The 27,696-nt window shown below is 27.3% G+C and overlaps 1 protein-coding gene across 1 annotated transcript in view; it reads left to right on the plus strand.

The window, feature by feature from the left end:
• LOC111641245 (TOM1-like protein 2) overlaps positions 1-27,696 on the plus strand; it is a 94,512-nt gene that overhangs the window by 29,052 nt on the left and 37,764 nt on the right. The window contains exons 3-8 of the mRNA XM_023387385.1: positions 5,321-5,405; positions 9,894-10,040; positions 14,796-14,930; positions 20,168-20,221; positions 22,236-22,421; positions 25,305-25,383. Of these exons, the coding sequence (XP_023243153.1) occupies positions 5,321-5,405; positions 9,894-10,040; positions 14,796-14,930; positions 20,168-20,221; positions 22,236-22,421; positions 25,305-25,383 (686 nt within the window). The remainder of the gene's footprint in view (positions 1-5,320; positions 5,406-9,893; positions 10,041-14,795; positions 14,931-20,167; positions 20,222-22,235; positions 22,422-25,304; positions 25,384-27,696) is intronic.

A 27,696-nucleotide genomic window follows, 5' to 3' on the forward strand; every position in this document is an offset into this window, starting at 1 on the left:
GCCACCAGAGGGCCTTTTAAACAATAGGTAGTCTGTTAGCGCTGGTCAGTAGTAGTCCAAATTCAATACGAACGTTTGTTTCTTGAAAATTTGATCACGATTTAAATACAGTATTTATTGTAAATTTTTTTTTTGTAAATTTTCGTCCGATGGAGATAATTATGATTAATTAATTCTTTTGAAGACAAAGTCCTTTCCAAAAAAATATAGGAACCACCATTTATTAACTTTGTGTTCCAGACATTACACTTTTGGCGACTGACCTTTCTTTTTAGGCTACTGGCCGCCAAACAGTCCTTTAAAAAACACAAAAATATCTGATTAAAAATATACATTTTTAAAAACAGGAACTGGTGATATTCAGACATCTTTGGTTTTCCATCATACCTTCTTGGGGTTTGGCTTTTATCTACAACGGAATAAGCGCTGGTAAAATGCAGATGAGGAAAGCTGGCCCCTGGTGACGATACTTTAAAATTCTTTTTGTAAATTTACAGTATTTATTTTTAATATTACCGATATGTCATCGAAAAGAAAATGTGTTGTATTATCATTAAAAGACAAATTAAAGTATTTGTTTCGATTATCCGAATTTTTCCTTATCCGGACTACCTTCATCCCCAATTAGTCCGGATAGTCGAGGTTCTACTGTACTTTAACTTACAAACAAGATAACTAAGGTAAATTAATCTTACTGTATTTCAAATCAGAAATTTTTCTATGGATGAGATGAAAATGTCCAGTCTTTAACAAGCAGAAAAAAATATTAAACAAAATATCTAGAAGTTAGGTCTAACAAAAAAGTCAAAAGCATTTGCTTGGTCAACAAATCAATGTGTAAGTTGCCATGAATACTTTCATACTCTGGCATTGTATAAGGAAAACTTTATTGCAGGCAAGTAGTCCAAAGAGTTGCAAACAGCTTATGTAAACAAAGAGCTTATATAAACTGGCAAAAATCAATTGTCATCAAACAATCTGTCAGAAATAATATAGGTAGTCCTAATAAAGGGAACCTATTAAAAACAGTGAAAATACTTCAAACAGCAATGAACACTTCTGCTTGATATATAGAGGAAGATTCATGAAGTAATACACTAAAATTCCTATTCAGATCCTCATGGATTTCAGCATCAGTATCACAGTTAGCCTTAATTCCATCTGTAAACAAGTAACTAGAAAAAGAAACATAATATTAATGTGAGGCTTTGGACAAGTCCGAACCCTCACTAAAATTTGTGTTAAAATAATTGTTTTAAAGAAAATAATATAGTAGTTAGAAATAGATTTTTATTTTACGCGATGCTAACTTTTAAACAATAGAATAATGTAAGTCCGTCGACCATTTCCGGTTGGAGATCGAATTAAACTTCGATTTTGACCTCTCCCGCACCCCCGAAAGGTTTCGAATTGTCATCAGGTGACGAGGAGAGACCAATTGGAAAGGGGAATCCGAGAGAAAACGGATAAAACCCCGGAAATTCAAGGACGCTACGGCTTCTTCTCCCGAAAGTTTCAAGTGACGGATCTGTTGTTGTTGTGTGTGTGTCTCGNACCTTTTGCATCCCTCGCATTAATACAAGCCTCCTTTAATTTGCTCTTATAAATCTCTATTTTCTCAGCAGTCTTCACTAATGTTGGGGATCTCACTGGCTTGATAATGTCTGCATCGTCCCATTTAACAACCGATAAAAGTGTTTGGTTATTAATTATTATTTTGCTGAGCATGTTCCTTTTAAATTTTAATATGGGGCACTGGTCGAACATTACAGGAAGTACAGGAAGTTAACGATTAAGCTGGTCAAGGCTAGTTATAAGTTGGAGTTTTTAAGGTAATGTTTGAAAAACAAGGTTTTTCCCATGTCTATTTATATAATTAGTGTCCCAAAAGAATGCCTTTTGCTGAAAGTGAGGTTTTGTATCGCATGCCTTTGAAAGTCTATCAGAATAGCGAAAAACAAAAGCTCTTGCATGAGCTTATTGACTTTGAGAATAGTTTATATAATGATGATCCAGAAAAGTTAAAGGACATTAACAAAGGAGTGCTTGGACTAACAGACAGGCTTCGTATGAATTTAACAGTAAAGTATATTAAGAAAATGAAATGGATTATCAGTAAGCAAACAACAAGAAAGAGTAAGAAGAACCTTACAGCTTTTGTTATGTAGGACCAAATACAGGTACCAGCGAAGGTTAAGGAAGTTCTAGAAAAAGGCCTGAACTTCGTCCTGGAAAATCCAGGAAGTTGGGAAACCTCAATTCAAGAGATTGAGAGAGGGATAGTTGGACTTGATTTATTAGAAAAAGATTATTTTAGATGGAAAATGGCCATTGATAACCAAGAACATTGGAAGGCAAGAGGGGTTAAGAATAACGACATTCAGATTACTAAGCAATGGCTGAACGTAAACGATTTACTGATAACAAGAGCGGACAAAAGTAAGCAATTGGTGATCATGAAAAGAGAAATGTACAGAAAGGTGATAGATTACATAAAAAAAACAGAATGTGAAAAGGTAAACGTTAAAATTATTGAGACCATTGATAGAAGGGTCAGAAAAGCTGGAACGAGCGAGGCTTTCTACTGTTTTACCTTTTCTTAAGAAGTGCCAGAACCCAAGACCTGGTATTCCAAGATTGTTTGCATTCGCTAAAACACACAAAGAAGGTAAACAAGTACGGCCAATAGTGGAAAAATGCAGGGGACCGACTTTTGTCTTAGAAAAAAGATTACACAAATTTATCTCCTTCCCAACTTGATACCAATGCACTAGTGGCACAAGATCCTGGGACTGTGGTTAAAGAAATACAGAGCATATCATTAATGGAAGAGGAAGTAGAAACAGTATTAGATTATGAGGGCTTGTATCCTTCCATTAAAATCTTATCATGCAAGGAAGCATTACTCGAATTGTTGTTCAACAAGGTCCCTGAATTGTTACATTACAACAGCAAAGTAGTGGAAATGGCTAACCTGATATGCTACGAGTCTATCTTCAGTTATGATGGCCCTTCTGATTAGAGCATTCCAGGCTCTAATCAGAAGGGCCTTTCTATATTGTGACAACATTATGGATAGAGCAAAGGAAATTGACAGAATTCAACAAGTTGCTGAAGCTTTAGGATACAATAAAGGCACAATAACAGGAATTGTTAGAAGATGCGAGAAGAGCATAAAAACGGGCTCAATACAAAGTCCCGGTAAAATCACAAAATTCACTTATAACAAATATGCCAAAGGTATTATGAAAGAAATTGCAGACTGCAAAGGATCAACAAAAATTCTAAAAAGAGCCCCGAACCTATATAAAATTTTAAGAAATGACAAGGATACATTAGGAAGGAAGAAAAAGCAGGTGTATATAGGATACCATAAGAAAGCCCGCAGCTGGGGATTAAGAAAGATTATATCGGCATTACAACAAGGAATTTGAGTGTAAGACTAAAGGAGCACAAGTATAACATCAAGAAAAGTTCGAACACGACAGTACTATCCCAGATGGCTCAGACACAAAGTTCGGTAGTTAAATGGGATATGCAGACATTATCAAGCCAGTGAGATCCTTAACATTAGCAAAGACTACTGAGAAAATAGAGATTTATAAGAGCAAATTAAAGGAGGCTTGTATTAATGCGAGGGACGCGGAAGGTCTTCCATTGGCCTGGAAGTATATTGTTAAAAAATCTGCTGGAAACTCATAATTTATGCTTTAATTTTATTGTATTAGTAAATACTTATATTTAGTAGTATTTCTGAGTTTATTTTTATTTTATTCTTTGTTTTTATTATATTTTTAATACATTACTAGTATATTATCTTTTTAATCCGTTGTCAGTTTTTTGAAATTTGAATATTTGTTTTCAATCTTGTGGAATGAAATCTTCCAATTGTCAGTTTTAAACCTGACGATGGCCTATGGAATAGGTCGAAAATGTTTGTTTTAATTAAATTTTCTCGACAACGATAAAGGTGTTTGGTTATTAATTATTATTTTGCTGAGCATGTTCCTTTTAAATTTTAAGCTAGGATTATTATTTTGTATGTATATACAGTAGAGCATTGATTATTCGAATATTGATAAACTAAAACATCAGTTAACTGAAAGCGTTCCAATTGGCAAATTTAAATTTCTGCTTGTGCTGTGGCACTGCAATATTTGGCTGTCTTTGGCTACTCCAATATTATTTTTCTTGGTGTGTGTGTGTTTTAGCTGGCAGCACTAGTACGACCATGAGAGGGTACTTAAGGACATGCCAGAATTTGAATGAATTTCAACATGGGATAGGTTAATATATTTTTTCGTACATAATCAGTTATCCAAAAACGCAATTATCTGAACAACCCCGTTCCAAATAGTTTTGGATAATTGATGCTCTACTGTAATTATTTTTAGTCACCAAAATTTATTTTATAGTGATGAAAAAAGGCAGTGTTGTCCTAATAAAACATAAACTCAATTAATGTATTAAATGTTTTAACTGTTAAATCCTCTGAAATGATGCCATTATATAGCTAGGTAATAATTATCAAAAATTTATCAGTTATTAAGATGCAAATTCAAATAGGATACTTCTACTTGTGCAGATTGAACATACAGAAAATAAATAGGAGAGAACTATAGACAAGACATGTAAACATGTGTTTGGCAGTTGGAGAAAAGTTATGATGGCAGATGAGTATTCTGCAGCACAAAATGGTTTTTTTAAAATTTTCTAAAGACACATTTAGTGGCTTTAGTCAAAGCATAAGTTGTTGAGTTTGTAATTACAGTTTAAAATTCTCATGTAGCATTTTAAACTGTAATTACAAACTCAACAGCTTTTCCTTATAATTCACTTCATAATATAACCATATCCCCTTTGAAAGTGTCTTTCAAACACAGATAATGTGCAAGTAAATTATACAAAAGTACTGTAATAAAATATCTTATTTGGGACTTTAATATTTCAAATATTTAAAAAAAAATTTTTTTTAACAAAACATGTTTGAAAATCTTCATTAAAATTTGATGTTGCGAAATAGTTGATTTAAAATTATAACGAATGTCTAAATTTAAATTCATTTTCACTCAATGAATGGAAGGATATGTAATTATTGCAATAACTTTTTAATATTTAATACTTAATTGATTATAGCTTTCTAAGAATTTTTGATATTGTCTACTTATAGGTAAAATGGCAGTCAACATTTAATTGCATTTAAAATTATTTTATTTATTTTATTAAACATAATAATTATCTTCTGATAAAATTTAAAAACTTATATTGATACATCAAATTTTTAAAATTAAATTAAATATTTTCTTATTTAATATTTCAGACCTAAAGATGCAGTTAAAGCTATACGAAAAAGATTGCAGCAAAATGCTGGAAAGAATTATACAGTTGTGATGTACACATTAACTGTAAGCATCCTATTTGCTATTATTTGATATAAAATATATTACATTTAAAGCTTATAATTTGAATGTTAGCCTTCATAGTCAACTCCATGCCATATATTAAAGTTCATTAATGTCAAAACAAGAAGGAGTAATGAAGAATGTTCTGTTGGACTCCTTAAAAACTTGTTTTAGCATTAATTAACATTAACTTCACTTTCAAATGTTACCTCATGTAAATATTTATAATTAATTTTTAAAACTAACAAAAAAGTAAAATATCATTTTTATGATTAAAAAAATGATTCTAAGATTAAAAAAAAGAACCTTTTTTTCTTTTAAATCTTAGCACATCAGAACTTTTTAAAGCACTATTATTCTGCAATAGATTTCAAGGAATATTTATATTTAAATGGTAACACCCTTGGCACCATATTTTAAAACTAGAAATCCACACTACTACTATAGGTAGACAAATATTTATAATATATAAAAATGTTTTCAGCCTTTTAGGCTACCTTCAATTGCAGTTCAGAATATTATAAAATTGAATAACAGTTTATATTAAAAAATAATGTCAAGATGAGAAATGGGAAAATAATGTTTTTTCTGTTGCATTCTATCCTCAAAAAGGCTAAATTGTCTTAACCAAAGTACTAGAGTTGTGTTTAAAGTTATTTTGCATTTGGAAGCATTTTAATATCATCTGTTTTATTGTCCTGATGCTATTTTCTAATCAGTGTGGTGTATGCCTAATACTATTAAGTATATAAAAGTTTACAAATATAGAATATAATAAAACAATTGTAAAATTTTATTTTAGATTTAAAAATGCTGATTAACAAAATGTAAGTTTTTCACAAGCCTGCTGCTGTATATACCAATATAAACTGGCATTCACAATATACAATAAAATTAGCTTCCTTCCATACACTTATTAATAGTGTCATCATCTATTCTTGCAGGTGCATACATAAGGAGCAAAAATATAAGATTAGATACATAGCTGCATCTCCATGGTTTTCCAAATGAGGTTATTTGGAAGATTTGTAAGATATGTAAAATTTTGATAAAATCATACATATCTGCATTCCTCCAAAAGAAGAAAGATTTACTGTTATATGCAAATATCATACATTTATTAAAGCTCTGTGCATAAATAAAGCGAACATGAAACTTTATCAGACATTTGCCTTCTGTTATGAAAATTTCATTTTCTTTATTTATTTGGTTATAATGTATATATTTTGTTTTAAATTGTTTAAGATTGCTATTCTTTATTATTATTATTTTTATGGGTTGCTTCATTTTGCCTTTATTGCATAATTTTTGCAAATATTATAATGCAAATTAATATGCTTTAACTTGCATTATATTTTATAAATTATCTAACTTTTTATTATTTTTCTTGCTGTGTATACTCTTAATGAAGTCATTTGTTCTACTGTTGAATAGAAGTAGCTCTATGTAATGTTCTTTGTTTTAAGCAAAATATTTTAGTTAAGTTTAGTTTCTCACATTTAAAATTTATATTTTAAATGTGAAAATTTTAATATTTTTTTTATTTAAAACAACTACAAAACTTTACAATTTGTAAGAAATAATTAGTGTTAAGTTTTTCATGAAATTGTACTTTAAATTTTTAGTTTAATGTAATTAATTAAGTTTTAATACAGGATACAAACCTTCTAAATTACTTTAATGAAATTAAAATGAAAAATTTTTATATATATATATTTTTTGATAAATAAATTATTGTGTATGTGTATATCTTTGATATATAAATATATTTTGCTAAAAATCTCAATTTAAATATTATTTGATATATATTTTTACCACATGTTAATTGAATTTTTTAAGATACAAATTGAAAAACTATATTTTAATTTGAATGTTAACTACAACATTTTGAAATAATGATGATAATAATCATTGAGATGAAATTATTTATCATGACTTCAAAAAAAAAAATGAATTTCAATAAATAAATTTGAAAAATTTTACTTTATGGCCAAACAGAAATTGTAAATAGAAAAATTTAGACTTTAAGTTAAAGCTTAACAGAAATTGTTCTTTGCTGTTTATAAAACATTAATAGTTTTACTGTAAAATCTGGTTAAAATTATGTTTTGAATTTCTAAAATATGTTTACGATGACTAACTTTATTAGCAAATAAACCGCATTTATTATAGAAAAGCCATTCCACAGTAAATATGAAATGATTGTGTCAATTTAAAACACCTGCTATGTATGTTATTTACTTTGCAAAAAAATATTGATGTAAGTAATAAATTGCATGATGCCGATAATTTAATATATTTTTTCATTTTCTATCATAAAATAGCATTATTATTGTTGATGCACTTAATATTTGAAAATTAACTTAAAATGGCCTTTCATACTTAAGTGTCAATTTTAAGAAACACTTCCTATGAATGGTTTTTCTTTTCATTTTAAAAATATGTATAATATATAAGAAAAAAGCTTAATCTTTAATACAAAATAAGTTAATTAAAAAATACAGCTATTTATTTTCTAAACATATTTGTTTATTAGGAAGAAGTTAAACAAAAATACATAAAAGTTATATAATTTTGTCTATTTGTTCCAAATAATTATGATAGAATAGTAATTTTGCAATAAGTGCAATTCATTCAATAATGAAGTATATACATATAGAATATTATTATAGTAAAATATAATAATTCATACATTATTATTAATATANGATTATCGACACGACTGTGTGTTGGAAATAGCTGTTATCTAACGGGTACTTTATGTGGATTCGCGTTAATGTGCCAGGCCTGGACTTTAAGCATGCACCAAATTAAATAATGACAAAGTTAATCAAAAACAATCCAATATTTAATAAATATTTTAGTAATAACTATATACAAAATTTAGTAAAAATCAAATAACAATTTATTCAATGAAAATCAATAAGAATCAATCCGACGTAAATAGAAAAATTTAGACTTTAAGTTAAAGCTTAACAGAAATTGTTCTTTGCTGTTTATAAAACATTAATAGTTTTACTGTAAAATCTGGTTAAAATTATGTTTTGAATTTCTAAAATATGTTTACGATGACTAACTTTATTAGCAAATAAACCGCATTTATTATAGAAAAGCCATTCCACAGTAAATATGAAATGATTGTGTCAATTTAAAACACCTGCTATGTATGTTATTTACTTTGCAAAAAAATATTGATGTAAGTAATAAATTGCATGATGCCGATAATTTAATATATTTTTTCATTTTCTATCATAAAATAGCATTATTATTGTTGATGCACTTAATATTTGAAAATTAACTTAAAATGGCCTTTCATACTTAAGTGTCAATTTTAAGAAACACTTCCTATGAATGGTTTTTCTTTTCATTTTAAAAATATGTATAATATATAAGAAAAAAGCTTAATCTTTAATACAAAATAAGTTAATTAAAAAATACAGCTATTTATTTTCTAAACATATTTGTTTATTAGGAAGAAGTTAAACAAAAATACATAAAAGTTATATAATTTTGTCTATTTGTTCCAAATAATTATGATAGAATAGTAATTTTGCAATAAGTGCAATTCATTCAATAATGAAGTATATACATATAGAATATTATTATAGTAAAATATAATAATTCATACATTATTATTAATATATATCTTTCTTTATGCTAAAAGAAGCTTTTACAGTAAATAGAAATTGAAATGCATTTAGACTATAAAAGTAATGAGAAATAACCTCTCATTGTTTTTAATTTCTTCTTGCATGATTTCTTTAATGTAAATGAAATATTCAATAGCCATATTTATTGTTGTTGTAAATGTTTCTCAAATAAAATATAAATGACAGAAATAAATATTAAAATTTTTTTCAATTTATTCATTTTGGTTATCTGAAAATAATAAAATTAATTTATTGAAAATACCAACTAGTTTTAATTAAGTCGTTTAGTTATAAAAATTATAATTAAAAGATTTAATATCTAAAGACACATTTTTTTTCTTCTTTTTTGTTAATTAATTCTGAGATGTATGAGATACGGTCTTTTTTTAAGCTTTTATAATAATTGTAACTTTATAATTCAAACCAATAACTTATTATAAGCTATAAAATTTTAAAAATTAATTATATGAAGATAATATAAAATAAATGATATAACATTATAGAACATTAAAACATAAAAATGGAGACCATGGTATTTTAAGTATAGAAATTTGTGTCATTTTTAATAATGTCTTTACAGTTTAAAAACATTTTATTTATAGTGAAATTATCAATTAAACTTTATCTTCAAAGGTTTTTGCAAGATGATGATGATTAAATGTTTCCAGACTTTCTAATTACACAACAATGATATAAATTGTGCATAACTATTTCAAATACAAATAATTATTAGAATTTTTTTATTATTAAAGGAACATTTAAAAACTATAAAATAACTTTTATGATATTTATTTAGTTATATTAAGTAATAATTAAATATTTAATTTATATCATTTTATAGGTTCTTGAAACTTGTGTCAAAAATTGTGGCAAACGTTTTCATTTATTAGTAACTCAAAAAGATTTTGTTCAAGATCTAGTCAAATTGATTGGACCTAAAAATGATCCTCCTACTGCAGTTCAAGAAAAAGTTTTGAGTTTGATACAGGTTAGTAATAATAATGTTTACTCCATTTAATATATGTTGTAAATTATATAAAATTGAATTGTTTTAAGATTAGTAATTGTATGAATTTTTTTTTAATCATAATTAATTGTTTCTGATAATTTGGCATTTCTTAATTAATCATTATTTCATCTTATCTGAAATATAATTAAGATAGTTATTATAGCCTTCAGACATGCTTATAATTTAATAATGAAAATTAATTTTTTTTCCCAATTAGAAGTTCAGACTATTTACAAAAAAATTAATTAATATGCAAATAAAAGGATAACTCATTTCAACCACCAAAGGGCTTGAACCTGATAAAAATTGGATAACTACTTGATGGTATGGTGAGAAGACTTAATTGTTGTTTTTAATGTAAAAGACGTCAGAACCTCAAATAAAAGGCTGACGTTTTGATCATTTTTAATTTGTGAGTTTTATACGTATTTATTATTTATTTTTATTGAAGTTTTTCTTCAAACCAATGTTATGGGTACTTCTGTGGTTGTGTTAATGGATTAATAGACAGACTCAAAAATTAATTTTTTGTAAATAGTCTGAACTTCTAATTGGAAGAAAAATATAACCTGAGTTCACCAAGAAAAAATTAATTTTAATGAAACTTTTTTCAGATAAATTTTTTTCTTAATTCTGATTTGTTTTATATTAACTTTTATACACATATTATTGCTTTAATAAATATAAAACAGAGTTACTTTAGGATTTAAAAATGATACAAACCAACTGATAATGATGTTGCATCTAGTTTTGATTTTGGTAGCAAAAAGCAAAATAATGCTTTTATGTTAAACAAAATGAAACATTATATGGTCAAGCCTGGAATACTATTTTATATTTAAATTTATATAATTATTTTAGTTGTCAAAATTCATTGGTATTATAATTATTGCGATTAATTATGGGCCTTAATCTTCAATGAAATTAATGCTTATAAGAAGTAATTTCGAAAAGTTTGTCTTTTATTGGACCAACTATAGATATGTAATGATGATGATAATGGCAATAAGTCATAAATACAGAAAATATAGAAAACACATGTAAAGTACTATACTATTTTTCTGCCCTCTACAATGATTATCGACACGACTGTGTGTTGGAAATAGCTGTTATCTAACGGGTACTTTATGTGGATTCGCGTTAATGTGCCAGGCCTGGACTTTAAGCATGATTCAAATTAAATAATGACAAAGTTAATCAAAAACAATCCAATATTTAATAAATATTTTAGTAATAACTATATACAAAATTTAGTAAAAATCAAATAACAATTTATTCAATGAAAATCAATAAGAATCAATCCGACAACTCAAATCAATCTATTTTCTAACTTAAATCTATTCCCCTTTGGAATTTGACAAAAATTCATAATTTATATATATACAATAATTCTTATGAATTAAAGATCCTAATTGTCACCTCGATATACTAGGAACCTTTTTCCTCAACTCTCAAGACTTTCTCTAATCTTTGATCCGCAAATCAAATAACTTCAAAATCACCTTGGAACTACTTTATCCTATTGGACACCTCTCTCTCGTTTGCTGATACGAAGCTCACCACGCTCGTTGCTAACAGAAGCTCACCTCGATTGTCTTCACTTGAGGTTCGGTCTTTATACTGTGAGGTGATGTCACAATTCTGAATGAGATTACTCCCCTCATTTACATACTTATTGGCTAACAATAAACTTTCTGTTTGTCTGGCAGCTTACTTTCTGACAATACTCACTAACCTTTTACATTATTCTTTTTGACAATTTTCGGAATGTTTTTATTCTTTAAGGTTTAGCAAGGTCCTAAGTTATGCTTGTGGGGTCTCCCCCCCTTTTTTCGGTGCAGACTTACTTTTTTCCACTCGGGAGCGCAAGTGTGCGCAAGTTTTATCTACAGCACTTTTTCTCATTGGTGAGTTGGTTTCTCTTCTATTTTTAAGTTTCTAAGGTGATTGGTGAGGAAACCTTCGTCCTAACAAAACATAAACCCAAAACAAAAATAGAATAAAAAGCAAATATAAAAGTAAATAAAAATAATGCTTGGACTTGGTTCCTTACACGCAGTTTAAAAGACAACACTTGGCAGGAAATGTCCCATCATGCATGAAACTATACAACATATCAAATCAAATTGCAAGCCTTTAGCATATGGACTATTTACATTGACATAACTAAATAACAAATAATTCATAAAAATCTTATGTACAAACACAAACTATTATACTTCTAAGAACCATAATACTAATATACAGTACATCATAGTTATATTAGATACAATACTAACATACTACTAATAAACTACTAATATACATTAGATGTACTATATAGAATATACTACTAATATACACTAATGTATTTAGAAAACAACAATACACACACGCACAAAAAAAAACAAAATCTATGACCAAACCATAATCACTGGCAAAATTCACCACAACAGACCAGACGTCACATTTATTGACAAACAAAATTACACGCATAATGGACATGGCCATTACAAACACCTATAATATATAAAATACATATACTGAGAAAGTTAGTAAATACTCAGAACTTGAAATAAAGTGCCTATGGAGAATGGATAAAGTAGTATTGGGCAGATAGTTTTTTCTTGAACATCTATCACATCCAGTGATAGATTGGTCCATTGAGAAATAAGAAATTTTACAGTAGGCTGTTTTCTTGGTGGCCGTTTTTTAATTTTGTATATGTTTTATTTTACTTGAGAAAAATAAATTAATAAACAAAATATGAGTGCTATCTATCTGTGTATTATATTTATTACTTATTTAGGAAAAGACGTGAAAGACAAATGATATCCACCTGCCGAAACAACAAAAACTAAAAAGAATCCACGAGTATGCTTAAAAAAAATAAAGTACATAGTTAAGAAAATAAAACTACAGTTAAAAATTAAAAAATTTTTTAAAAATTTTATTTTAATTCAAACTCTAAGCCACTATTGTACAACCAATATGAACAAACTCTAGCTAATGCAAACATAGCTTACTATTTGAAACTTTAAAATGACTGGCACTGATTCAGAGATGGGCTGCAGTGGATTGGCTCATCAAAACTGACATTCATTACTTTTATAATGTGCATTTTATAACTTTTAATTTGAAAATAATTGATAACAACTAGGAGCATAGACTGCCCTAGTTGTGCTCAGCACTTCTTTGAATCAATCCTAGTTCACTATAGCATTAGTCTGATACCTTAATTACCTTGGTCAGCTATATGTATCATGCATGAATCCCATAAAATCAGCAACAGTTTTTTATAGCTATGTCTTGATCTTGATCTGGTATAGTATTGGGTGCCGGTATTAACTAAGTACTTGTGTATAATATAATTCATCAAAATAATAATAATAATAAATGCTAAAATAAACTTGAAAAATTTAAGTAGAAAAAGATTTTAACATGGATAATATCCATTGTTTAGCTAATGTTTGATGAATTATCTTGGGTCAAGATGAGTTTGAGGGGGCAGCTAGTTCTTGGCAGGAGTGACTACCCTATCAGATGTATAGGAAATAAGTAATAAATAAAGTATTTGCCATTAATGTTGTCATTGTTGGTTTTACTAAAAAAGTGCATGTCATTATTTAACAACAAGAATCTTAGAGTTGATTGCTTAACTCTTATTTACTGTAGAGAATTAACATATGCTAAAATTGATAGTCATCTAAATATTTCTGAGATGGAAATTACTGGAAATTTATCAGCTTTCAAGATGTAAGTTTAAGAATAATATCTAATAATGTTAATTAAAACATGGATTGGCTTAAAAGAAAGAAAATTAAAGGGAGACATAGATATATTCATATATTTTTTTGGTGAATTTTTAAAGAATGTTACACAAATATAAACAACTTTATAAAGCATCAGAAATGAACTTAAGCTAAAAACATTAATAAGCAAATAATAATCAACAATCATTAGATTTTGGTTATTAAAGTTTGAGAATTTTACCAAGTATTTTTTAATACAAGAATACAGTAGAGCGTCGTTTATCTGAATCAATTGGGGACTGGGGTCGTTTGGATAACCAATTATGTATGAAAAAATATATTAACCTATCCCATGTTGAAATTTTTCTCCGATGTGTGTTGCTTCGTGTTGAATTTTCGTCAATGTTAAGCCTAACGTAAATTTTTATAATAATAATTGTGGCTATTGTATTGTTAAAAACTATTTCTTTATTTTGTACAAACAAAATAAATATATTGAAAAATATAAAAACAAAAAAAATTATACTTTAGAAGTTAATCTAGTATCAAAAACATTCGATTCAGCATGACACACAGTCCTGAGAAAAACATCACACAAAAGTGGCAGTGCTGCCAGCTAAAACACACACACACCAACAAAAAAATATTGGAGTAGCAAAGATATAGCCAAAGGTTGCAGTACCGCAGCAGTAGCGGAAATTTAAATTTGCCAACTGGAACGGTTTCGGTTAACTGACGTTTTGGTTGACTAGCTTTCGAATAAATGACGCTCTACTGTAATCTATTTTCCAAATTTATTACAAGTCTTTAAATAAACTAAATTTGAAAGTTTTTTTAGCTACAAGTACTTATAGTTATATATTAAATTTTAATTTTAATACTTAATCAATAAATACTTATTATTGTTATAATATTAAAAATTATAATATACCACTATATTATTTTTTGCAATTATAATTACATTTTTTATAATTTATTCACCTAATTTTTTTTATATTTTTAGAGTTGGGCTGATGCATTTCGAGCAGTTGCTGAAATGCAAGGAGTTGTGTTAGTGTATAATGATTTAAAGCAAAAAGGCATTGAATTTCCAATGACTGATTTAGATGCAATGGCACCTATACATACACCTCAGAGAGTAAGTTTTTATATTTTATAATGTATTAATCCAATTTAAATAAAAATAATGAAAATTAAAATTCATTATAATTGCATAATTCTATTTAAATTAATTTTCATTAGAATTATTATAATTAATTTTAAGTATTTAATCCATTCATGTTAATTTTTTTAAATTAAACATTTACTTAAAAAAGGTCTAAAAACTGTTTACAGAACTTAAAAAAATTTATATATTCTACTCTGTGCAGGATAAAGAACAAAGTTGGTATGTAGCTATCAAGAAAGGGTATGCATCCACAATAAAATATGATAGCAAATGATGATGCAAATTATCATCACATTTTGCATCTAGTGTTAGTCGTAGACATATTTTGTTCATTGTCCACATTTTTGGGTGACAGAAAAAACTATCATAATTTTAAGCTAAGTATTTTATATATGTAGAGTAGATTATAATAATCTTGTTTTATTTAGTTGAAAGGCATTGACTAGAAACACCATATTTAAATAGATATATTTGATTTTGAGAGTTCTGTTTGAATGTTTGTAAAATTATATATTTAACTTAATTAAAAGTTTGTTTATGCCTCTAGAAGAACTCATGTTTCTTGAACTGACCAAAATATTGAAAGTATGATCTCTGACTTTTTACATAGTGCAAGCAACATGACATATACAGTAGAGCATCGATTATCAGACTGAATTGGGGACTCAGGTTGGTCGGATAATTGAAAAAATCGGATAACTGAAAAGAAGGAAAAAAATACATTATTAGTATAGTATATTAGTATATCCCATGTAATTAGTATATTAGTATATCACTATTAATTAACTTCATGTTGAATTTTCATCGATGTTAAGCCTAACAAATTTTTTTAAAATAATAATCGTCGCTATTTGTATCGTTAAAAATTATTTTTAAGTTATTTTATTGCTTACAAAACGAACGACGACTCATAATTAGAAAATTAAGTCTCGTTTAAATACTGGCCTCCCTTCAATGGTCAAGACGTGTTGCCAGCTAAAACATGCAAAAATTTAACAAAAATAATATTAAAGTATCCAAGACAAAGCCAAATATTGTAGTGCCACATCACTACTGGACATTTGAATTTTGCCGACTAGAATGGTCGGTCTAGATATCGGGGGTCGGATAATCGATGCTCTACTGTATTTTGAAAAGTGGCAATGGAAAGTGTGACATGCTATCTAGTTTGACAGATACTTCACATTATTAAATTAAAACTAATCCTAAAGGATAGACTATTAGAAGTCAAACATGGTATGAATCAGTTGATTTTGTGACAGAGGAGTATACATGGAAGTAGTGTGGCTTTGTTCTTTATCCTGATAGGAGTTAATTCATTTAATGTTAATTCAATGTAATATACATTCTGTAGTAGAAAAAAACATGTACAGTAATGCTTCAGTTTTCATTGACTTTGGTTATCGTCAGTTTCAATTTTTGTCAATTTTTTTCACAAAAAATTTGTTTTGGTTTTTGTCGGTTGCCTTGGATTTTGTCAGCGTGCTCATGTGACCTTGCTGCTAATTTTGCAAATCCACGTAATTTCCTGCTCAGTGTGGCATTGCTTCTTGTTGTGTGAGCATTATTATACCAAGCGTCTAGCCAAACAATGGGCATATTCAAAATCTCAGCATGCATCCAGCACTTCTCAGTACATCTGTTTAAAAACTCAGATGACTTCCAGTTTCTGCAAGCATTTTTTTTGGTGCTCGATACACCAGCAAATAAGATGGCGGCCGTCACGAGGCTTGTAAGAGCTCTATTTTGTGTTGACAATTTTGAATTTAATTTATTTGTTGATGAATAAACCCTGAATAAATTAATATTCAGTTAGAACATTAATAGAATATTTTAATATACTAGTATATTTATGTAAGACATCACATAATTTGTTTTAGTTATTAAAGTGTAATCTTAGGATTGATTTAATTATTTAAAACTCCTACGAAAATTTAAAAAACCTTCATTCCTATTTCTCTTTTTGAAATATTCATTTTTCATTAAGCTGTTCTCATTAAATAAATTCAAAAATAAATTTAACGTAACATGGAAGTCCACATTGTTTGCCATTTTTCTGTTTTTCTCTCCTGAAATTCTTGGCAGTCAGTGTTTGTGTTCTCTAGAAAATGCCAGCAATTGCATCACTTCTGGCAACAGCTCACTGGATTGATGCTGAGATTTTGAATATGCCCAGTTCCATTGCTTTCCTTTCCTTTTATCTTCATCATGAAAAATGCCATGTTAAATGTTCATTTATTCTTTACATTAGTCTTTTATATATTCATTTTATATTAATTTCTTATTGTTTTTAGATTAATTAAACACTATATTTATTCTATATAAAATATGTTTTTGGTATGTATTTTGGAGTGTCTAGAACGAATTACAGTAGAGCATCGTTTATCCAAATCAATTGGGGACTGGGGTTGTTTTTTATTTATTAAACAACTTATTTTTTGGTTAACCGATTATGTACAAAAAAATATTAACCTATCCCATGTTGAAATTTTTCTCTGTTGCGTGTCGCTTTGCATTGAATTTTCGTCAATGTTAAGCCTAACGTAAATTTTTAAAATTATAATCATGGCTATTGTATCATTAAAAATTATTTCTTTATTTTGTACAAAAAAAATAAATAAATTGAAAAATATAAAAACAAAAAAAAATTATATTTTGGAAGTTAATCTAGTATCAAAAACATTCGATTCAGCATGACACAGTCCGACTGGAACACTTTCGGTTAACCAACGTTTTGGTTGATCAGTTTTTGGATAAACACCGCCCTACTGTAATTGGATTTACATTGATTCATATGGAAATAATTTCCTCGTTTTCATTGGTTTTCAGATTTCGGCAATTGTTTTTGGACAGATTATCAATTAAAATCGAGGTATCACTGTAATTGAAAATTAAATACTGAAAGCTTTTTTAAAAAATTAACACATTGATGGGACATGAAAATGTTTAGAAGTAAAATTCTTTACTTTGAAATAAATGTTTATAATTTTTAGAATTGAAGTAGCTGTTAATCTCTAATGTGAAAACAAAGATCTAGAATATTTATTTAAACAGTGATATAGATTTATGAAAATTTTATTTTTGAATTCTGTTTTATAATTTAATTACAATAAATGAAATATTTAGAGTATCATGATAAAATATATAATTCAGAATACTTTGATATTGTAGAATTAATTAAGCATTAAATTGTTCAAATAAATAATGATAATTTTAAATTATTTCTGATGATTACTAATTTATCCAATTTAATAATTTAAAAATAGTTAAAAGCAGTTTTAAATTAACTCATCATTAAATTAAATTTATATTTATTTTCTCAGCATATTGAATATAACTTACATTACAGGGAAACATGACATCAATTGCAAACCTCAATAATACAATTGTAAAAGGAAAAAAGAATATATCAAGAGATATATCAAGAAATTTTTAATTACCACAACAATACAGTGGTACCTCAGGATACGAAATTAATCCGTTCCGAAACTGAGATCGTATCATGAAAATGTCGTAAGGTGAATCAACTTACATGTAAAACCATATAATTACGATTACATGTAAAACCAAATAATTCGTTCCAACTCGAAAAACATACTCAAATTAAAGCCAAGTAATACATTTAAAAAAATAACTGTAGTAAGGAAAACAAATGAAAAATGCGAACTAATGTAACGTCGTATGGTGAGTTTTTGTTCGTATCGTGAAGCAAAAATATGTTCGAATTTCATGTCGTATCCTGAAAATTTCGTATGCTGGGGCGTTCGTATCCTGAGATACCACTGTATTATTAATAATAAATGCATCAATAAATACTGAAAAAGAAATGAATAATTCTTAGATTATGAATAGTCTCTTTAATTACATCAGTAAATTATATATTAGTTATATAGAGAAAAAAACAGAATTATCAGCTATATTAAATATATTACAAATATAGTAAATAAATTAATATAAAATAACTAATATATTAATGGATTTCTAAAGTCCAAACAATGAAATAAATTTTCAAAAATTTTTCTAAAACAGCCACAAATTCTTTTTTATCAGTGCCAAAAAATCATAAAAAATAAAAAAACACCAAAAATTTCTTCAGGAAAACTTAAATTTTAACAGATTTTATGTGATAAGCATCCTTTTTTTGATTAGTTGAAAAACAATGACATGTTTCTGTAAAAATAAAAATGCAGCAATTAATAACAGTTCATCAGTAGTTTGACAGTCTTCAAATTAAATTTATAATTTACCATAAATTTTAAAGAGGAAATCAATATAATGTTTTTGAATGCTTAATTATTGTCTTTAAATTAAAATTAAATAATTTAGATTATTTCATGTAAAAAACGAAGTAGTTGACTAGACAGTTTTAAAACTAAATAAATATACTACATTAATAATAATTTATACATATTAAAGATTTGTTAAATTTAATTAGATTCTAGAACATGTTATAATTTTCAAATAAAATAATCAATTAAATACAAACATAATAAAAGCTGTATCAAATTGTGTGAAATAGCCCATTTATCAGTTCCATGAACAAAATTATCTACTTGTTTTTTGTTTAATTTAGAAATTAATAATAATTATATTCCCTAAATATAAAATAAAAACAATGAAAAATCAAGAGTGTTACATTTTTATCAAGCACTGTTTTAAATTATTATTAGATAAATGTAAATACATTAGCCCCTTGTTTTATCATGCTTGTTGAGAGACAAAGAAAAAGTGTGATATATCTGGCGACATGATATAACTGAGTACAAAAAATTCTGGGCTTATACTAAACAGATTATACATGCTATGGAATCTCTATCCTCTATTCTTTCATCAGCAAGAGTTTCTGATATAAAATAAGCTTAGTTTTGCACTACTGAATTTTATTCATGGTTATATTGTATTAATTGACATTTACATAAACATAGATACCATGAATGTCTATTTAGCATTATTGTTTCTTTAACAATGACATTTAAAGACAATTACTGTCGATATTTGGGGACCAAAAAAAGCATGATATATCCAAATCCATGATATAATGAGGGGCTACTGTATTATCATCAAAAATATATGTTAAATAAAAAATTATGAAAGAAAAGAAAAGAAAATTCATAAAAGAAGTAAATTATATATTTAAAATCTTAATGAACAAATGTTTTACAGGAATGTGTTTAGTTTATTTTTACTATGTATTTTAATCTTTACAGAGTGTCCCACCTTCAAAACCACCTAAAATGCAACCAGTAGAGAGAGTACCACCTGTAAGTATGCTATTATTTAAAATGGTAAATATATGTATTAATTTGAGTATTGTTTACATCTGTAATCTAACAGTGAAAATGTTTGAAAATAAAAATAAGATGAGATATTTTAACAAAAATGTTTTTTTTATAGATTATTAAGTGATTGTTATAAAAGTATTAATTAATTAATTGTGTGTGTGTGTGTTACTATATTTAAGATTTTTCTAACACAAAAATATTTATTTCAATTTATTCAGTAATGTTTTGTTGATTTCTTTCTGATTTATTTATAATTTATTCAAAATAATTTTATCTGAAATTTATTTAAGTTTACTTCTTGTTTTAAAACTGGAATACTAAAAAGATATAAATATTATTTATTCATTAGAATTTCTATTATTACATTTCATAATTTTAGATACTTCCCCCCAAATGTTTTCATTTATTTAATTTTTTCAATAAAAAAAATATGCTGTTTCAACCAGTAATGTTTGTTCTCTTTATTTTCTTTGCTTTCCATCAAATATTCCATTGTTCCAGTAGAAATTAATTTTCAGAAATGTTCTCTTTCTCTCTCTCTTTTTGTATTTTTTTTAAATTCTTTGAGTTTATTTGAATGATCTTAAACTATTAATTGTTTATATGCTGTAGTTATACAAATAATATGATGGCATGTTATATATAACATTTGCTGATTTCTGTAATGTATGAATTGTTGTTAATGCTTAGTATCTCTAGACTTTCATGTATTATGTGGTATGATCCTTGTGCCAGAGAGGGCTACAGGGCACACAATAAGCACCTTAATGATTCTCAACAGACACTATCTCACAGACAAGTTCTGAATATTTTTTAGTGTATGTGTTTTATATATTGTGGATATTTAGAATGGATATGTCTATGATGTAAACTATTCTGTTTCCTATCATTATTAATTAATTGGTATATAATTCACCCTGTCTGCTCCCATCTTTAACTACAGCTAGTGTAATGCCAGAAATTTAAATTATCAAAGCAATGATTAAAATTATTAATGTTTAATTTAAAGCATTGGTCTCGAAATGATAACACTAACTGATAATGATTACATATTATCAGCCATATATCAAAGTTTGTTTCTTGAAAAGAGAGCTTAAAAAGTCCTAAAGTTCTAAAAAGTACTTGAAGATAATGAAGTTAATAACAACTGAATTTTGATTACAATAAGTGGAATCTTCAGTTCAGTTCACTTGCCTTAAAGCAAACATTGATAAAGTGAATTTTGCATTGCCCTGGCAAAACATCATTGTTACAATGTTAATTTTCATGCAATAAAGCAAACAAAAATTTTACCATAATTCATCAAACTGAACTGTAAATTACTTTCATAACCCCCAAGAAGTAACACTATTTTTAATAATAATTTTATTTTTCACATTGAAAGTGTAAAAAGCAAAGTGGTACTGTAATAAACAGTCTGTTTTGAGTAGAATAGATTTTCTTCTCCTAGTAAACAAAGATGAGTTTGACCTCTGATTGTAGAACAATTCAAACATCTGATTTTAGCAGACCATTCAACTGTACTCAGAAAATAGGGGTTAAAGTTTAAGAATGCCTACCCCTTTAAATGGATGCAATCTCATGCAAATGCATACAAATTGGCATATCAGGGCATTCAGTGATTCCATTCTGATATATTGCACCACACTTAAACAGCAAATATTGTCTTCTTATTTTGTTTGATTTGAAAATCATTTAGATCATTCATTTATTTTTGTAAATAAATTTTATTTTATTTAACTTTGTTCAGTAAATTAATTCAAAGTATTATAATTTAGAGATTTCAATTGACTATTAATCCTTAACTCTGTAGATTATACAGCCTTGACATTGACCTTGACCCTGAAAATCATGATACAAATTTTTGATAAAGTGAAGCATTTCTTAGCAATTTGTATTAACACACATTGACTTTATTTTAATAAATAAAGTGTTTTCTATTTCATGAATAAGTTGTATATAATTCAATTTATCATTTTTTTTTTTATTGTAGCAGGTACAGCCACAGATTCAACCAAGTTCTGAAAATGTTACCAGTCCTTTAAATTTATTACCCGATCAGTTAGCAAAATTAAGAAGTGAACTTGATGTTGTTCAAGGTAACATGAGAGTGTTTGGTGAGATGTTAACTGAACTAACTCCAGGACAAGAGCATCCAAGTGATATGGAATTATTACAGGTAATTAAAAACATAGCTTTCTTTTATATATGCACATAAGTTTTAATACATATACTCATTGACAAAAAGTTTACACCAAGAAGGAAGCATTAGAATTGAATGGAACTTTATTAGCATGAATGTAATGACAATGGTAATAAGTGATTGCAATATCTAGCAAAGAGAATTTCCTGTGGAATAATGGTACAATTTAAAGGAATCTTTAGTATCTTGTTTGAACTTTTCTTGCCTGGATACATGCAGTGATACACTTGAACATAGATGCATATGATATTGCATGTTATCTTGTGTCAGATTTGCCCACGTATGTTGCAACTTCTGCTCCAGGTCCCTCATACTTATAGATGGCTAAAATTGACATCCCATCTGGGCCCATAAATGTTTGATAGTAGACAAAATTAGAAATCAAACAGACCAAGGAAGTGTGGCAACATGACAAAGACATTCATGTGAAATCCTAATTGTCTACAGCCAAGCATTATCTTGCTAGAAAATGATTTTTTGCAGCCCTAACATGAAAAGCAACATGAAGGCCCAAGATTTCTTAAACTTATGGGTGTGCCATTAATGTTCTTTGGACCACTTTGGAGGTGATCGGCTGTCATATGAGACTGTTCTCCAGATAGAATGCCAACAGAGGGATTAGTATGTCACTCAACAGTAAGGCTGGATTATAGCACTTATTATCCATACATCCATTTCCAAACAGAACCAGGATTTGTCACTAAAGACAAAACATTGTCAGTCCATTGACCATGCTTTTCTGTCAGACACTACTGCAAAGTAGGTAATGATGGAGTGCTAATTGTAAGTTGTTAAGGCTAACTTTTTGATTGCTATACAGGCATGCCTGAAATTTGAAGCCCTCCAAATAATGGGTATGCTAAAATCCTGAATGTAGTGAACTTATGCAAGTATAAGCCATTTTATAGGATACTAGAATAGCAAGTTTAAGGAATTCTGATGGCATTATCTGGCATGCAGTTGGACCATAACTGTAATTATTTACATGCATATCTGAGACAACTGTGTGTCAATTTTTACAGTAATATGAAAATTCTATCTGGGTGCATATCTTTTTTGTTGGTGTGTGTTAGTGTGTGTTATGTACATATATATAATGTTTATGATATGTTGAATTATCAACAAGATCCACAGTTTAAAAAACAAAGCATTATCAAGTATAACTTCAATGTAGGTAGGTAATAATGACTCAGATTAGCACACTAAATGATTGGAATGAATGTGAGACCATTGTAATATAGCATTTCCAAATAATGAAAAAGTTAAGAAAGTAGATTTTACAAAGGAGACCAAATAGTTATTGGAATTTTTTTAGATCACAAATATCAATCTGTTGAAATTCATCATTAGGTAGTACTAATTAAGATATAAAGATAATGTCGTGTTCTTTCAGAAAACCATGTCATGTACCAAACTGTGTATTTCCTACATATGTTTCAATGGAAGATCATTTATCATTCCTAATACAGCCCAGATGTAGCCCTTTCTAACTCGTGTTTATCAATGTTTGAAGGAATACATGTGATCACTGTTTTATTATTGATAAAGTGAATGTTGTTGTTGCTGGATGGCTGCACCAACAGGGACAGAAATTTTTTGAGAATGGGATGAACCAGTTCTTTAATATTGCAATGAATATCTGAATGGGCTGGATGATATTGGTAAGAAGTAGCATATTGTTTGCAGATAAATTGCATATGATTTAATTTCTTCAATAAAAGTTTAATTTCTGTGCTATTGGCTTTCTAAATTTAAATTTTGATCATACCAAGTAAATATTTTTGAGTAAGAATTGTTGTAATAAATGTTTATTATTGTTTTCAGATACAGTCAAACCTTGGTTAACTAACTAAATTCAATCCAAAAAATTATTTGGAAACTGATTTGTTCTCAAACTGAAACAAATTTTTCCATAAGAAACAATGTAAAACAGATTAATTCATTCTTGCCCTCCAAAACAAAGCCTTTTTCACCTTTTTAGCAGCATTTCATGCATAAAAATGCTTACAAATGTAATATAATATTATCTATATCTATATTATATACATATATTAAAAGAAAAATGTTTTGTCACTGCCAACCAAAACTAACACTTTACAAAGAAGTGTTATAAATAGACTTGACTCTGTCTGGATGAAATAACTAAATCAATGAAGACAGACAACAAGTATTTTATCCACACTTTTTGAAATATTGTGTTTAAATTGCTTTAATTTATATTAATTAATTTTGATTTTATTTTTAGTTTCACTTTCAGTTTAAAGGCCAGTGTTTTAATTTTAATTAACTGGCTGCCTAGTATTAATAAATATTATATTAAACTATTATTATTATTTATAAGGTATTAATAAATTTTTGTTATTTAATTTGAGTTAAGCACCTTTAAATACAAATTATTAAATGTCATTTATATTCTGCAAATATCAATTAATGTGGCTTTTATTAATTAATTTGATTTAAATTAAATTGTGATATGTACTGAAAACTGGAAGTAGTATTTACTTGCATGTGCATTGAAATATAATTTGAATAACGTCATCAATGATTCCTGTTGTGATGTCTAACAATTCAACATGAATCTTGGCACCACTACTAAATCAGTAGTCCTGTCACTGATTGGTCAAACCATTAACTTTCTTTAATGTAGGAAATATAGGAAGTTGGCCATTGGTGGCTGNAACAGAGTTATTGTACCTAAACCAGAGCAAATATGACTTTCATAATTTTGTTCATAAATCCAAGGTTTGACTGTATATTTCTTAGAACAGTTATTAAGTGATTATATTAAAATGTAAATATTATATCTAATTAATTTAAAATATTAATCTGACTTTTAATTAATTAACTTTAAATTTACAGGACTTGCAGAAGACATGCCATTGTATGCAAAGTAGAATTGTTGAATTAATAGATAAAGTTGCAAATGAAGAAGTTACAAGTAAGAAGTTTTATATAATTTTGTCATAATTCATTGTTTTTTTATTTTGTATTTCATTTTATTTAAGTAATATGATAAAAAGTATCTGGGTTTTTTAACTGGTATTATTTGAATAAATTATTTACATAGATTTGAATAAATATTAAAATTTGATAGTAATTTTTTCTTTTTTAGTTTATTCCCTTTTCTTGTGGAATGTTTTTAATATATTTAAAATTTTTATTGATTTGCTTTTATAAGATATGTAAATCTACAAGAATGTTTACAATTTCTATTTACAATACTTTAAAAGTACTTTTAAAGACATTATTTATATTATCATTTTTATATTTAATGATTATTTTATTTTAAATTATTTTTTTTTAAAATATTGACAATTTCAAATGGAGACATCAATTTAATCTGATTTTTAAGATTAATGCCAAATCATTGCTAGATTGTATAGGGCTATATTAATGCTACTCTTAGTAATTAAATGTCAAGTAATTTGACCTACAGGATTGACATTTAATTATTAATAGTAGCATGAATATAGCATAATATAATTCAGCAATCATCCATCGTCGTAAAATCAGGTTAATCAATGTTTATACTCATATATGTGTGCACACACACACGCCATCATGATGATGGCGTGTGTGCTGGGGTAAAATGATAGCCAGCTGAGCATCATGTAGGGTATTACAGGCCCTGGGTGCTGAAAGCATCCTTAGTCAGTGCCATGAGTAACCAGTATGGTTATATCTAAATTAATAATTCTGGAAGTGAAGATTGGATGGGAAGTTCGGGTTGTATAACTGGCAACGCATCCACACAGCAAGGAGTTTTGGGTTTGAGTTCTGCTTCAGACCAATTCTTTTCTTCCAGAGCCTTCTGAATTAATCATTAAATGTTAATTTAATTATAATTATTAAATTTATTAAGAGATGGCAACTAATGCCTAACTCTAGGGCAAATTACTTGACATATAATTATTAATAGTAGCATTAATATAGCCCAATATAATCTTGCAATCATTTGTAATATTGCTGTCATCTGTTTTTGAGAATAATGTTTTAGTTTGGTCTTTTAGTAACATAAAAAATAAAATTAATAAAAATTTTAACTCTTACCATGTGAATGGTAAATACCGAAGAGCCTAACGTTCTTATCAAACGATTGAATCTCAGTTCCAGATACTAGATATAACTAAAAAAAATTAATAAAAATTTTAAATCTTACCATGTGAATGGTAAATACCGAAGAGCCTAACGTTCTTATCAAACGATTGAATCTCAGTTCCAGATACTAAATGGATGTATTCAAATAGAAGAATTACATTTACAAATTTAGGAGGGGGTCGACTGTATATAAAACATTTAACTACTTAATCTTGTAAATTCAGTTACTACATTTACTTATATTTTTATATAGAATCGGTAGTATCAGACAATATTTTGTATAATTATTAATATAAGATCAATTTGACACTAGTAGTAGTGGCACGTTATCCTATAGGACAATTGCATGAGACATCCACTAACAGGAGATCCCAAATTAGTCTTTTATTTAAAAAATTAAATTATGTTTTTAATAATACAAAAACTACGATAATTCGAAATAATATTCAAACATCAATTATGAAAATAAAAAAAGAAATAAATTAGTGTAAACTTTAATTAAAAAATTAATTAACCTTTAAGCTTGCTTTTGTAATACAAAATACACTACAAATAAGTGAAATTTGAACTGATGACGATGTCACTTTATTAATTAAACTTTTGAATTCAAATAATTAAATAATTGACGGTATAAAAGTCAAATTAACCAATTAATTCGTAACTATTACCCAATTTTTTATTTATTTAAACAATCATTTTGATTACACCTTCAAGTACTACTTGTAATGTGAGTAGATAAATATTATCTAATCTTAATTTTTTTTTTTTTTATTGGTTATTAACTTTCATAAGATTAACTTTTCATATTTAAAATTTTTACTGCTTATAAGATAAATATAGTTAATTATTACATACAAAAATTGTAGTCCATATTCTGAATACTTTTCATATTTAATAATACCTAAAAGTGCGCTCTTGACGATATACTTTATTTTCTAATTTTGTTTTTTTTTTTTAATTTAAATAGAACAAAGGATGATAAAATAAACATTTTGTCTATTTTTAAATTTAAGAAAAATATGTTAATTTCTATAAATGACCTGGTTTTTAAGCTTAACTTCAACAGGCGCGAAGGACGGTCCGGTTTTTCAAACACGTTCGACCGCATTCAAACTTTTGCTATTTAAAAAAAAAAAAAAAAAAAAAAAAAAAC

This window comes from Centruroides sculpturatus, unplaced genomic scaffold, assembly GCF_000671375.1.
Source record: "Centruroides sculpturatus isolate CEXI.00-Female unplaced genomic scaffold, Cexi_2.0 scaffold1523, whole genome shotgun sequence".
Classification (NCBI taxonomy): Eukaryota; Metazoa; Arthropoda; class Arachnida; order Scorpiones; family Buthidae; genus Centruroides; species Centruroides sculpturatus.